Here is a 15,511-nt window from a genome sequence, read left to right as displayed (position 1 = left end):
AATATAGAAGTTATTAATATGGTCTCAGGCAAAACCTAGACATCTCTCAGTCCATACTAAGTGGCAGGGACTTAGTATTTCAATGCAAATAATAAGTCAGTAGAGTACTATAACAAGGTTTATTTCCATATGATGATATGTAGTAACGATGGAGGATTATAGAAAAACACAGCATTCCCTGCTTAAGTCCAGGTGTAAAGCTGCAGTGTGTAACTTATGGTGATTTTGTGGAAAAGAGCTGTTTATCCTGTAAAAACTTTACACAGTAGTATTCACTTCTAAAAAGTCTTGTGGACGTTCCCACATGTGGGGTAGGAATGTTGCTGGGCAACACAAAAGAGAGGAACTGAGCATTGTACAAACTAATTTGTTTTAATCTTTGTATTGTACTCTTGCACTGTTTGTATAAAAAAGGTGCACATAGTTTTAAAGTGTCATGGACAGTTACTTTTGACAAACAGCAGCCACTTTTACCATAACAGACGACTGGATAAGAGCCAGTGTTATAAAGACTTTGAAACACGAGTCACCAAACGCTTAACTAACCCTTCGTACAGGGATAAATGTGTTATTTCTTCCTTCAAAAGGCAGTTTGAATTTCTGTGTTTTAAAGTGTGATGTGGTTAGTTGTTTTTTTTTTTTTTTTAATCATTCCAGCAAGCCACATCAATTTTTCCAGGGTTCTTCTCACCGTTCTCCATTTATAATCCTTATGATGTCATTCAGACTAGGCAGTTTCTGTTCGGGGCATATGCAACATCTGCAACCAATCTGGATAATTTGTCCACCAAAATATGGCGCAGCCAGCCAGTGTTCGCCTCCTGTAGCCGCTGTGGCAGTCAGACCCGTACTACTTCTCCACTGCCGCTTTAGCACAAAGCACATGCTGGCAACAAGGACAACTCCAGAGTTCAGTTCCATGCGATGCATATTCTAAACACTGAAATGAGGAGATCACTTTAGGCTCCATTTGCATTTAAATATGAACAAAGTAGGGGATTTCAAGCCCTGGAGTGTTCTCAGCTCAGTTTGTCAGATTAATAGCATAAAAATGTGTGCATGTGTGCATGAGACTTGCTGTATTTTGTGCCAATTTGCCCGTGGGGCAAATAACTTCATCTTAACACTGTAACCATGTGTTTGTTTTCCTGTGGGACATGCTGATCAAAAAGAGGAAAGTTTAATCATCCCTGGATCGGATGGGCAAAGGATAGCTGGCCCTTCCTCAAGAGCAACTGTCTACTAAAGATGCTTGGAGCAGGGAATTCTTTAGATGAGGAGAACTGGAAAATGTTTTTGTTTGTGAGCTTGCATTCATCAGTCTCTGGTCCCTTGGCGTGGCTTTCGTGTTCCACTGTCGCTTGAACAAAACCAACTTGGATTCGGTTTTATCCCTGGATAAACATTTGAATACTCAGCCTGTTTGTAAATATTTCTTTCCAAATTGATGTTTCCTTTGTTCTTTTCTCGTGTTTTGTTCTGTTTTTTTTGTTTGTTTTTTTTTTGATGCTGGGTTACATTACAATAACATGACTCAACTGTTCAGAGTTGATGCTCTCACCAGTAGGGGGCGCAAGAGCAGATCATGTCCAAGAGTGTGGAGGTAACTGTTGAGGACTATAAAGAAATAACTGTCAGTTTTATGTTCGCATGGACACAGGATACAACTCCTGACTCAGAATGATGATGCACATTCACGTGAATGGAGCTTTCTTCTTTTTTTTGAACAAAAGTAAGTCTTTAAACAAGTGACTTTTGTACTGTCTGCATCCCCCAAGTAATACTAAAAGCCTCAGAAGTGCCTCAATCTTTCTGAAATCATGCATGGTTGAACATTTGAAATGAGCTCGCACATCACCCTCAGGCACTGATTCAGACTTGATTGGGGCAAGGCGAGCTGAAGTGCTTATTTATACAGCTACGTCATTTGGAGGTGGTCCAAAGGGAGGAAAGAGACTGGAAAGATTACAAAGGGGGAAGAGAAAAGAGTGAGGATTTCATTAACCACATTCCATTAATTTGAAAAGTTGATTCCAGGCTAATCAACAAGTAGTCTAATGCACATGCAGCGTGCATGGCATGTGTTAAAGACACTGTGGGTTAGAGGTTTGAGAGGCAGACAGGAAGAAGAAAAAAAATCACAAAGCTCCACCAACAATCTATATAATTATCATCATCTGCTGCTTTTCCTCCCTGGGAAAGAAACACTCCATCCATTTGTAGAAATCGCCCGAGGGAACGTTACATCAAAACTAATCATAACGATTAAAATCAGCTTCTCTGCGAGAGGGAGGCAATAGGCAAGTTGGAGGCAGGGGGAGTGAGGGTGTTGTAAATGCAGAAAAAAAAAAAGAGAGATTTCTTTATTTGATTTTATAAAAACATAAACTCAACAAAGACTGAGGCAATGCTGCTGTGATCCATTTGCTCGCAGTTTTATTCTGGAGATGGGTTTAGACTGGGGCAGAGACATGAGCTAATTGTATCCTGATCTTTGCCTTGAGGGGTTTCGGAGCCCTGGAGCAAGTATTCTCTGTATTTTGTTCTGTCTACCTTAGCCAAGCTATTGCATTTCTCAGTGGTGTAGGAAGAGAAGCAGATCGTGGGCCAAATCGGAGAGAAAAGGTGCATAAAAAGATACTTTATGCCGCTCCATGTATCAGGTAAGCGGACATTTATTTGGTTTGCTATTATTTCCGTGGCTGGATGGACTGGGACATAGAGGCGCAGCAGCTTTTACGCATGTGCCAAGCGATTCGAGCGGTACAGTTCTTAAAAAATATTTAACCACTTCCTGGCAATTGTTCCTTAGTTAGTGTACGAATGTAAGCGCGTGAGTACAATAAACGAGGCTCTGGTTATTCCGGTCCAAACGAACATCGGATTACACTGCAGTCTTGTCGAGAAAACACTCCACTTATCCACCGTGTGAATTCGCTCCTGGCGCCTTTCAGCCCCGAACACACCAGCGTCTCCGTGTCGCTGTATAACTTGCTCCTAAGTTACTCGAACCTGCGTTTGTCGTTTTACACATTTTCGCTCTCGTTGTTTTGTTGTCGGGATCGTTTTTTTTTTATTTGTCGTGAAACAGTTTTGCTTCCTGGCTGCCCTAGATCTTCTAATGAAAGACGCCATTGTGGAGTAATTTTGCCGCAGGCGTTTTTTTCTTATTCTGTAAAGACACGATGTGGCTCTGTGACACGTCAATGCAGAATCTGTAAATCAGCCTTAAATTCAAAATTCAAGTCGTGGTCGTGTGGAGAATTTCACATTAAAGAAAATGAGGACAACATAAGGACAAATTCCATCCTCCCCGTTCCTCTGTTGCCCGTGCGTAATTCACTCCAAGGTCCGGATGCGAATCGGCAAAATATAGTTTGCCAAGTCACAATCGGAATGCATTCCTCACACGATAGAGTTTATTGTGTAGTTCACACACCTGCATACTTCTCTTCATAAGTTTACACTTCTAAAATGTGCATTACATCCTCAACTAAGCGAGGTTATTTGGACGAGTCTCACTGAAATACACTGAAATGCCATTTCAAAAACTATAGTCATTAAATGCAACACAACTGACACAAACCTGTTAAGTTTGGGTCACCTGTGATGAAGGCAGTAATCAGTTTCTCCAGTTTCAGTGGGCGCATGATAAGGCAGTGAGACTGAGATTTTGTCTTCTCAGGACTGGCCACTTGATGGCGCTGTAACAACAAAGCCACAGCACTGTACTGTATGTACAGCATCTGGACATCTGTTCCCCATTAAAGTAACATTCAACAACCAGACTGATGTGGTAGGAGACAAATATTAATAAGCCAAAAATCAGTGAGTCTACGTCTTGTCAGCACTGCTGCAGCATCAGCTCTAAATTAGAGGTGCTTGGCTCAAACTGGAACTCCTTTGAGGTGAAATGCTGTGATCACGTTTCATATAGCCTTTCCTATTTATGGCCACTCCTGTGCCCTGGGACAGCTAAGTCTGTGCCAGTGAACATGCACCAGCGTCTCCAAAAGCCTGCGGCAAAGCGGCACTGATCACACTTCCCTTTCTGTGATGTCACTGCTACCACAAAGAGTGAGTAGTTCTTCTTGTGATAAAACTTGAGTACGCGTATGTACTACTGTATTATCCAAATTGCTTGGACGTTTAATCCGATATGTTGAACTGATTTTTTTAGTTAATGTATTCTAACGAGATGTAGCTTGAGTCCTTTTGCCCTGTTGATCATGTGGATTCTCAAACACAGACTGGATCGCCCAAATCCAGAGACACTGGTTTATCCAGATACTGTAACAAGCAGGTCAGTGTAGTCTCTTTACACTGGTGACTTCTCCTTTCTTCTCAACAGCCTCCTCATCCTCTAGTGTGTTTTTTTTTTCTTCTCTTTTACAATCAAAGTGTTGCTGCGTTTGTCTTCCCAAACGTACAGAGCTTCTGCTCTTACTGAGGAAAATGCAGAGAGCTTTAATCTGTGACAAGTGAGTTTGACATGATGCAAGCCACAGGCAATGTTATCTCTATACTCATCAAAGTGCTACATACAGTGCAGCCATATTTTTTTTTACTCAAACAAAATGGCCTTCTTGCAAAAACGCAGAACTAGTGAATGTGAATTGCAGAGTAGTTAGTAAAACAGCTGTTATTGGTCATCTAATTTTTGATTTATGTTCATTTCTATTATACAAAGTTACTCATACCTAACTAGACCACAAACCGACCCAGGCACTGCTGTTATGACAGTCTCTCTGTCTGCTTTTTTTTTCCCCCTTTCCAGTCTGCACAGTGACTGAAGTTAACCCGAAGTTCTTATTTGTCTGTGTGTGGACATTTGAAACAAATGGCCGTGGGCTCCAAAGCAGAGGCAGCCCATCCAGATTATGTAAATACCAGTCTGCCTGCCTCAAACTGAATGTTAATGCTCTGATCTGAAATGCTAATTGTGTCTTGTGCGATATGTCGAAACACTGAAGAGCTGCATTGTGGGATGAGAAATTGTGATGGTTAATTTGTTGTATATTCGAGCCCTTTGATACTCGCTTGCAAGTTGTTGCCGCACTGACAGTCGGTGTGATACTCAATTTTTTAAACAAGAGGTTTCCTTCCTGTTTGTTTTCTTTTTTTTGTTATTCTCCACGAGCAGTCTTTCTGTGACATCCTGACGATTGAAACATCTCATCATCTGTCTTCTGACAAACAAAGTTTAGATGCACTGTGTCTGATTTAGATGTGTTTGTGCTCACAAAATGACACAAGCTGAGAAAATACATATGATTTGACTCATTTCATGAAACTAGTCACAAGGAAGACGCTCTGTGGTAAATTAAAGATGGCAACAGGTAGGAAAATAAGAGCTGGTTTGGTGACATGAGGAGTCTTGCATCACTTATTGATGAACTATGTGACTTTTGAACTATCTTTGAGATCAGTGCGGAGAAAGACAGCATATAATATTTAAAAAAATTGTCATAGTTCTCTGGTTTTGTGTGTAAGTGAAGCCCAGGAGGTATAATGGAAGTAGCAGTTAGCCACATGGGAGTGACTCTGCTGGTTGCAAAAACAAGTCATTTTTGACTGGAAGTGTTTTTAGGAAAAATTTGCCTTATTCACTTGATTTTCCTGAGGAGTTAATGGTTTAGTTAATAGCTAGTTTTGGGGAAGCTCAGTAGGTGCCCACATGGTTGCAGGTGGCATTTTGTGAACTGCCCGTTTTCAAAATCGGTCAATCTCGAGGCTTATTTTAAAGCGGCAAGACGGCGTCCATTTCGATACACGGTCAGCGGCCACTGCGCATATGGGCGTGGCTTCTAACAACTCAGGAGTGTTATTTCGATATAAGTGCACGTTCCCCACCACCTGTTAGCCCACACCACCTCACACCCACACCCAGCCGCCCTGCTCTCTTTCACTCCCTTCCCTCTCCCTTGCAATTTTCCATAATGCCTTACAGATTTTATACTCAATCCACCTTTGCAATGACAAGGCTTTGAGGAAATCCAATTCCACCAAGCTGTTTTCAGAACTTACTCTCCACAGGCACACACACACACACACACACACACACACACACACACACACACACACACCATCTCCTCAAATTAGTCAGGGAACAAATTACCTGCATTCTGAGTGTGATCCCACGCACTTTGCCGGCTGCCTTACACAGGTCCCCTTTTGAAGAGCAGCCATGTGATTTCTCTCTCTTTTTGCCCTTCAGGCCCCTTTTGAGTTGAATTTAAAACTATGTATGGCTGCTGCCTGCGCTTATCAGCGCGTGCACAAGCGGCATGCAAATCAGACCGGGATCACACACAACCACATTGGAGGCCTACACTCAAAGGCAAGCTTAATTGCTAATTGGGTAGCTAGGTGTGAAACTCACACTGCCAATGAGGCGCAGGGATGTGGATGTTTTAAGGCCAGTGGTTGAACTAATTAATTTTAATCTGAATGTTATGAAAATTTTGTGGATTCCCTGCATTCAAGAGAGTGCTGTGGCAGTACGTTTGACAGCAATTGGACATGTGGTCTGGTTTTATACTCTGTGATTCATTAGTGTGCTGGCTTTGCTATATGCACATGTGGTCATCAGGTGTCATATAGTTAAAAAAAAAGAATAAAAGTAAATCTGAGGATGTGGGAAAAAAATACTCCAGGGTGATTTTTTTGTGAGTGGATAGGTGGCTCATGAATGAAGGTGGAAGGTAAATGGGGCATTTTCTCCATGTCAAGTCAAGTCAGCTTCATTAAAATATCAGAGTTCATACAGAGGTAAAATCACAGACATTAACAATACGTTAGCAAACATGAAAGACAAACCGGAAAATGATCCCTCCGCATAAAAGCTCATCCTTTCTTCTTTTTTTTTTATACCAGAAACTACAAGATACAAGCTTGAACAAATAAAGTTTACTTTTCAAAATAGATGCCTTATTTGGATCTGTGAATTGTTTTATAACCTGCGTTGTGTCTGATGATTTGAGGGCTCTATAGTGATCATGTCACATATGTCGGCTTTTTATAAGCACTATATAACTCATGGTTGTGCACAGATAGACCCCAGGTGGCGCTAAAGCACCTGCCTGTTTGTGCTGTGACCAGGTTAGGACCCCTTTTTTTTAAATACATTTTGTTAATTTACACTTCAATATATATATTTTAATGGTTTATGTGACCCATAGCATCACTTCTCAGTTAAAAGTGTGTAAAAATGCCCTAAATATTCATTTGAGTTGCAATTTCTGCAAACTAATTTGTAGAAACTTGACAAATTAAACATTTGTATTAAGTGTATGGTTATTTAAACATATACATATGTGAGAAAGTACACGATTTGCCACTGTAATGTAATTATTTTTCAATTAATCATTGTGGGGTGCCCCTTTAGTAATTTCAGCCCCTGTCCCCTGAAATGTCTCTGCGCGGCAATGGTAATACGTTCAATCCTGTACTGTTAAGGCAGTCAGTGAAGTGCTTTGGGTACTGGTTTGATGTGTTGTATCCAGATGTTTGAGTGGCTTAGTGTCGCTTTTATTTCACGGACTGAACTCTATACTCTGTGGGACCGCGTTGCTGTGTTGAATGATGAAGCTTAGGTTTGACAAAGTGCCGCTCCAAAAAAAAGGCAAAGGTCAGCTGCGGCAGGTCCAGATGTGCGCACTGACCCGACCCCCATGCGCAACCAAGACCGTGACATTATGTTAAGCAGCGTTTGGTTTGTTCTGAAAATGCGGCGCACACATAGGCTACCTGCCACTGAAAGAGCGACAGCCCAGAAGAGCCGCGGGCGCCACAATGCTAATGTTGTCGGGGGCTTTGACTTCTCCCAGCCATTTCTGCAAAGACGCCGCTCCGTGTGACAACAGCCGCGGCTCCAGCTCTTCCCCCGGTGCTCTCGCTCTGCGCCTCTCCGCATTTGGCAGGTGTGTTTGGAGAAAAAGAAGAAGGAAGAAAAAAAATAATAATAAGAAGAAGAAGAAGCCAAACCGCGTCACACAACCGCTCACCTTAAAGTCTGCGCGCTAAATGGACGAGACGGATATCATGGACTTAACGCATCAGAAAGCGAGGAAGCGACCGCGTCCAATCAGTTCTGCGGATGACTCCGTGCACGCGTCCCTCAAACGGCTTCCCATCCGCGCGGTGGAGAACAGGGAGCCCACGCTGATGTTCGCCGTCAGAGCCGGGGAGCCTATTCCCGCTGCGTCTCTCAAGCAAAATGATCACTCGCTGACTTCGTCTCCAAACACAGTGATGCCGACGCAGGTAAAAGCGTCAAGTCCGATTTAGAGTCTCTGGAGGAGGAAAGAGGAACACACTGTTTTAACACGTTTTGTTGTTGCTGTGCATTATATTGATTTCAATGTGTGAATGGATCCCTGCTGCCCTTAAATGCAGAATGCGCAAATCAGTCAGTCATCAGTCATTTGATCGTTTTGTCGCGTTTGCACCTGTATCCTCAGTGAAAGAGATGCTTTCTCTCTTTTCACTAAAACTTTTGGAGCTTGAAGTCATTCTCCTCTGAAATAGTCTCCTAATGGTGTTTGTAGGTTAACAGGAGACAGTTTCTCCAAAATCCTATTACAGTATTCAAATGAAAGAGTCATTAATGCTCATTTCATGTGCAATTTCTGATCCAAATTAATTTGGCTGAGGAGATTATGGCCCTCAGGAGTGTGCTCTGTGGCAACATTCAGGTCAAGGTCAGGCTGCTCTAACTTTGCAGAGGAAATTCTTCCATTTTACCCTCCAGACAGTGGAGTGTTGCACGTATACATACTGAGATGTTTATGGCAAAATTTTAAGTGCATTTGCAGCAATAATTTCAAAAAACAATGCTTTTTCCACCAATCAAACTTGCACATGTCTTAATATGTTCATTCCCTTGTGTGTTTTGGAACAGGATAATCGCTCCAGCATGTCCAGGCCCATGATCACACGGTCACCAGTGTCTCCATTGAGTAACCAGGGCATCCCCACACCTGCACAGCTCACCAAGTCCAACGCCCCTGTGCACATCGATGTGGGTGGACACATGTACACCAGTAGTCTGGCCACCTTAACAAAATTCCCAGAGTCTCGGTGAGTCTGCTCTACTGTGCTTATGTGTTTTTTTTTTAGTGTGTTCCACCACTACTGATTGTTGCTGTGTTATATATCGTGCGTATAATAGGAAATGACATCATGAATTTCACTGTGTTTTACAGAGTAGTGAAGTTTAGTCAAGTACATTTTTTTTTGTCACCATCGTCGCGTGGGTCCGACGTGACATCAAGCAGGCGAACGTTGCATCGCTTCAGTTCTTTGATCAAATATTTGCTCCACGTATCTTCCTCATCATTCGCCGTAGGATTTATCAGGTCGTGTCTCAAAATGCCTCCTTCCCAAGTGTGAAGCCCACAGTTATTTTTGAGCATTAAACAAATTGAAGGAGCTTCAAGTGCAGAAAACAGCATTCAGACAAAAGCAAATTGGTTATTCTGACAGATGTCACGTCAGCAGTAAAGGGCCACAGGGCACGGGGCCATCTGGAGGCTGGGAGGCTGCACTGTCGCTCCGAGCTCAGGCCTGAGGGCGACTGGCTCCCTGCCTGGGGCAACCAACTACCAGCTGGGCCTGACCTCTCCAGACCAACTCTGCTCTTAATCTTTTCTTTTCTTTCCGTCTGTCTGTGATTATTCTCCTTCTGTCTTTCTTTAGACCACCCTTTTCTTCCTGGTTTATTCTTGTCTGAGTCTCGGTATTGTTTAGTGAAATAGGTCTGTAGGCGCAATAGACTGCAATTATTTATTAAAAATATGATGAAATCCACTGGCCCCGAAATCTTGCTCTTCAGATGAGAAAATATGTTTCATTCATTAATCGACAGGCTTTTTTTTGGTGACAGCTAAGATGCAAAACTGACAAGTCGTTCCAATTATGAATCACGTCGCAATCGCAGTACCTATCAAAATAATCACAATATGATTATTTTGATAGTTATGTCGTGCAATCGTGCAGCTCGGGTGTGATAAATATATCAGAGCTTGGGAAACCTGTCACACTGCTTTACACATTCTTATAAATTATTGATGCTCTCGCTCTCTCTTTTTTTCATTTTCCTGCTCTTCCATTACACAGAGCGCAGGAAACAGGCTCATCGGCTGCAGAGTGATACACTAGCAATTATGTTTTCATTAACTTTTGTTAATGTTGATTTTTTTTCCCCCCCTCTGCTTCCTTCCCTCTCCACCACCCTCCCCTCTCCGCCTAACCCTCCACTCCCTCCTGTCTGTGTGGGTAGAATCGGTCGTCTCTTTGATGGCACAGAGCCTATAGTCCTGGACAGCCTGAAGCAGCACTACTTCATTGACAGGGATGGACACATGTTCCGCTACATCCTCAACTTCCTCAGGACGTCCAAGCTGCTCATCCCAGACGACTTCAAAGTGAGTGGATGTCCGTCCTAGAAACTGTGAATTCCCCATTAGCCAGTCAGCACTCCTGCAACTCAACACACACAATGAATGCTAAGGCCATGCAGTGCTTTGGGTCACTCGTCCTATTTGAATTGCTGAATATATACTACTCGCTTTTCAAACAAAACTCAATCACGATGCATTTGCTCATCACGAGATGCAGTTTGACGTCCTCTGGCCCGAGTGTTTTTTGAGATACTTGGAGGAAGAAACAAGCTTTGACCAAGGTCGAGTAAATAAACGCTGCAGCTCCAGGAAGCACAGTTGTTCACCGCTCTTATGTTCTCGTCGAGGGTGAGCCTCACTGTATGTGACGCATTAAGCATTCCTTCTTTTTGTACTTTTTTTTTTTTTTTTTTTTACATTTAGCCAGTAATTACTTAGCTTGCCCCGGGAGAAAACAAATAACCACATTATCTGATGGACTGCCCACAGTGTGACTCAATCAGTGGAAAAGTATGTCAGCTAAAATAAGCAAAGACAAAAGACAGGCTCAAGTTCAGGCTAAGGCCACTTTCACATTGGGTAGACTTTGACAGGAGCATGAGAAATCGTGAACTTGTGTGATTTTAGGCCCCGCAGTCCTGCGGGTAAAGGATTTCCTCCTCTACCCACACGCTACCCTGTGTTACATGTCACACCAAATCTCATCCTCTCAGTGGTTTTTCCTCCTTTCTTTTTTTTTCCTTCTAATTTTGGCTTAATGGTGTCTTAGCATAGGGTCTATAGTTCATTCATGTAGAACAGTGGTTTCAATGTTCTCTGCTATTTCCTTTTATTCAACTGTTAGAAAACTTAACAAGTTCTCCTTTTTTTTGTATAGTAGGATTTACTGTAAGCTGCATTTAGCTAGAAGCTCAGTGCAGCCTATCTTGATATGCAGGGAATGTATCTGTAAGTTTAAGGAGTTTCTGGGCTTTTTTTTTTTACAAATAAATGAATAAATGCAGTTGAGTCTTGAAATATACTTTATTATATAATACCTATCATACTAATATTAGCTATTTTTGACTCATTAGATTAATTAAGCTAGAGACACCAACACCAACAAGTTTCTGCCAACTATTAATCATAAAAATCAGTATTTATTATGGTCAGAAACTCACACAGTACTCCCATGTCTCCTTCAGGATTACAGTCTGCTGTATGAGGAGGCGCGGTACTTCCAGCTGCAGCCCATGCTCGCAGAGCTGGAGCGCTGGCGCCAGGACCAGGAGCTGAGCCGGGTGTCTCGCCCCTGCGAGTGTCTGGTGGTGCGTGTTGCGCCCGACCTCGGCGAGAGGATCACGCTCAGCGGCGACAAGGCCCTGATTGAAGATGTGTTCCCAGAGATCGGTGACGTCATGTGCAACTCTGTCAATGCCGGCTGGAACCATGACTCCACACACGTCATCCGCTTCCCACTCAATGGGTACTGCCACCTCAACTCTGTCCAGGTAAATAAGTTAGTTTTGGCTGTTATTGGCAGTGAGCTATTTTATTTTTAATAAGTATAAGAGTGTCGTTATACTGTAGACTTTGCAAATATTACTGATATCGGGTTGATTGCAAAATCATATCTCTTAAAAAACAAAAATCTAATCAAACAGCCTAGCAGAAAATCTTTTGATGAGTTCATCAAAGCATCAGTTTAGCCAACCATCATTATACAAGTCTACCACCATCTTTGCTTCTCTGTGCTCTGACTGGAATAATGATTTGTATTTTGTCAGTTGGATGCTGCAGGTTTTTTTTTCCTTATGTTTCCCATTGCGCATAACATAATCTTCACATATCTATTTCCCAATACTTAAAAGTTACACATCAATGCTTAAGTCATTTTTAGAGTTTGAAACTGGCAGTGCTAAATGGGCATCTGTGCCAACCTGCTATTAGTGGATTTAAAGTGGTCCTTTGTAGCTTTCATTCCACATGATCACACAATCCTGTACTGTATCTGTATAGACCATGGTTTGTAGTCTGCAGCATATCTGTGGCATCATGTAAATATTAATACATATCAAGATGTGACACATACTTTTATCAGTAAACTGCAGCTCCTACATTTAAGACATTTCACTTGACCATGATGGAGTTATAATATTTTTTTTTAAAAAAGATGTTCAGCCCTGCTAAGTCATACAGTATTGATGAGCAAACTGGGGGAAAGTAGCCGCCGGTAAGAGAGAGTAGGAAATTCAGGATGCAGTGATGAGCTCGTTGGATTCAAATGCTCTCATCAAGTTAGAAACTTTATTTTGCCACAATGGAAAAAAAATATTCTTCATTGTTGTCTTGAATATCTTATAAGATGTTGGGAAAGTTTTTTTTTATAGGTAAGTTGTAAGGGGGCAAAAACAGTAACTGGACTTTCATTATTTAAACGTGGAAAGGATTTTATATTACCCTCTTGAAGGCATCAGCTTCAGGGGCAAACCGTGTTTGTGAATCTACAAGAAAACTTATAAATTCATGACAGAGTGAAATTCAGGACAGACGGATTGGTGTTCGATTTGAATCCCGGTTTAATCGAGGGCCTTTCTGTGTGGAGTTTGCATGTTCTCCCCCGTTTGCGCGTGTGTTCTCTACCAGGTAATGTCCAAAAACATGTACATTTGGGGATTTAGGTATGAATGTGAGAGTGAATGGTTTGTTTCTGTGTGTTGGCCCTGCAATGGACTGACAACATGTCTCGGGTGTACCCCGCCTTAAACCCCCCAAGACCCTCATGTGGAGGCTAGAGCAGTCGAAATTTAATGAGTAAAATTCAACTTCAATATTCGGCATGCATTTGGCAATACTAAATTTCTCTAATTATATATTGATTTTCCACTGATTCATTGATGTAAAAATCCTCTAATAGGCATTAATAAATGATTGGTGGAGGGGGTGTTTAAAAATATATCACATGGATCTGGACTGTGTCTCCATGTGAGGAAATAAAATCTCCATCTTCTTCCCAAAACACACACAAACAAACAAACCCTTCTCTGAAGTATGTGAGTCGTGGAGAGCGAGCAAGAGAGTGAGCATGCTCCCTGGCAGGTTGTCCCCAGGCAGGGCCCATAATCCTGTTTGGTTATTAAAGCACGCCGGCGGTGGATGCTGTATCTGCGGCTAATGGAGGCAGGGCGGGGGGTTGAGAGAAGGCAGGGGTGCATAGAAAGCTGCCAGCAGTAGGGGGACCTTTGTAGTTTTGGCGGAGGCTTGGGCCTGGGGGCTGGGGGAGAGAAATGGGGAGAGGGGATTTTGCAGCCCACACTGAGCCAAGTGGCAGAGAGAGAAAGCCTCAATGCTCCCTGGGGCCTATTCGATGGAATGTGATCCTACAGGCCCCCTGGACACGTCTGTAGATGTCTGCAAGGCTGCGAGATCAGAAACAGCTACACAGCGAGAGAGAGAGACAGACAGACACAGAGAGAGAGAGAGAGAGAGAGAGAGAGAGAGAGAGAGAGAGAGACATGTAGCCCAGAAAATAATGTAATAAGAGGCTCTTAGTTTTGCAGAAGTCCCATCCAAATTCCCATCACAGGCCGTATGTCGCCGCGCCTTCGTCCCAAAGCTGTTTCAGTGCTAGACTCACTCAAGTGGGCAAGAGTGTGGTCATTCTATGTTCTCCAGTTTTGCAGTAATTGACAAAATGTCATTATGTTGACTTGTAGAGCTCCACAAATGACCATCAATGACAAGTAAGAGCAGGGTTATTTTAGAAATTCTGATACAGTTACTAATTATCTGTTCGACAATGTAGTTAACAACCTAATCCAGGTACCACAATATTAAAGTAATCTAACTTAAGTACTTTCTGTTACTTTTGGATTACAACTCCAAATGGGGCCAAGAGAAAATAGATATCAGTAAGATCACTTTTGCAACAGAACAATGTGACCTTTGAAAATGAAGTGGGGGAATGTGTCCTTCAGTGTAGTTTAAGAAAAACTTGCTTTTCATTAAACAAATTCAGCCCGTAGCCTTTAGACATTCAGTGAAAGGGCACTACGCGTGACTTTAACACTTTACAAAGCAAAAATAAATTATGTTTCTTTACAAGGCAAATGGAAATTGCTAAATGCTCTGTTTTAGTTTAAAACACCACCCCCGCGAGATCACATTGTAAACACACAAATGTAACGATAATCTGATAACGTCTTTTTTTCCTGTAACTATAAACGGAATAGTTACAGGTTATGTTACGCCGTGTATTCTGTTACTCCCCAGGGTATTCTCCCATGGTCAAAAAACATAATTTATTCCCAGGTTTGAAACAGGTTTTTCAACTGTCAGAACTTGTTTAATTAAACATTAAACATGCTAATTTCATCTTTGTCTGCTTTATTTGTGGCAGTAAAGCATCATTTCTGGCCCAATGTGCATTAAACTTCAGGTCATTAGCATAGCTGATAGCATAGCCATTAGCAAACCTTACTATCTACAACTTGGATCAACGCTCTATATTTTTTATTTCATGAATTGGAATAACCAAAAGAGTGATTGAAAGAGTAACCAGAGTAGAATATTCAAATTAGCAAAGTGTTGTTTTGGTTTTCTTCTTCCAACTTTGTTTTGTTTCACCACAGGACAGACCAACCACTGGCTACACCCGCTAATTTCAATGTGAAAGAAGCTAGTGCTAACGATGCTTTACTCCCTTGCGTACGTGTCACTGACGTCCTCCTTTGTCTCTCAATTGCACAATTTTCAGGTTCTAGAGCGTCTCCAGCAACGCGGCTTCGAGATCGCTGGCTCCTGTGGCGGCGGCGTAGACTCGTCCCAATTCAGTGAGTACGTTCTGAGGAGGGAACTGAGGAGGACGGTTCAGCGGGGACCAAATTCACACAGGATAAAGCAAGAACAGCTGGACTAGAATCCTCCCAAGCAGTAGGGGGTGCTATACTTTTCTGTGGCAGCCATAAAGCTCGACGCTGCAGAGCTCTGTGGACTCTGTTTTTTTGTTTGTTTTTTGTTTTCATTTCCTTGTTGATGTTTTTGTTTTCTTAAACTGAGAAACATCTAGAGAATTAAAAAAAAGAGAGATTTTTTTTTGCCATAAGAAGATACAAACATGATAAGTTTGA

The 15,511-nt window shown here is 42.2% G+C and overlaps 1 protein-coding gene across 1 annotated transcript; it reads left to right on the top strand.

Annotated features, from left to right (window-relative positions):
• Positions 1–8,025: 8,025 nt before the first annotated feature.
• On the top strand, positions 8,026–15,300 carry LOC310927664 (BTB/POZ domain-containing protein KCTD1; the record flags this gene model as incomplete). The annotated part of the gene is made up of 5 exons (XM_083890028.1): positions 8,026–8,265; positions 8,903–9,081; positions 10,283–10,427; positions 11,588–11,893; positions 15,139–15,300. 5 exons carry the CDS (start codon positions 8,026–8,028, stop codon positions 15,298–15,300), a joined length of 1,032 nt encoding a protein of 343 aa, XP_083746154.1.
• Positions 15,301–15,511: the final 211 nt, after the last annotated feature.

This window comes from Microchirus variegatus (assembly GCF_963457635.1).
Source record: "Microchirus variegatus genome assembly, chromosome: 5".
In the NCBI taxonomy this organism is placed as follows: domain Eukaryota; kingdom Metazoa; phylum Chordata; class Actinopteri; order Pleuronectiformes; family Soleidae; genus Microchirus; species Microchirus variegatus.
The sequence above is the reverse complement of the archived record's forward strand: the minus strand, read 5'-3'. Positions and strand labels throughout refer to the sequence as shown.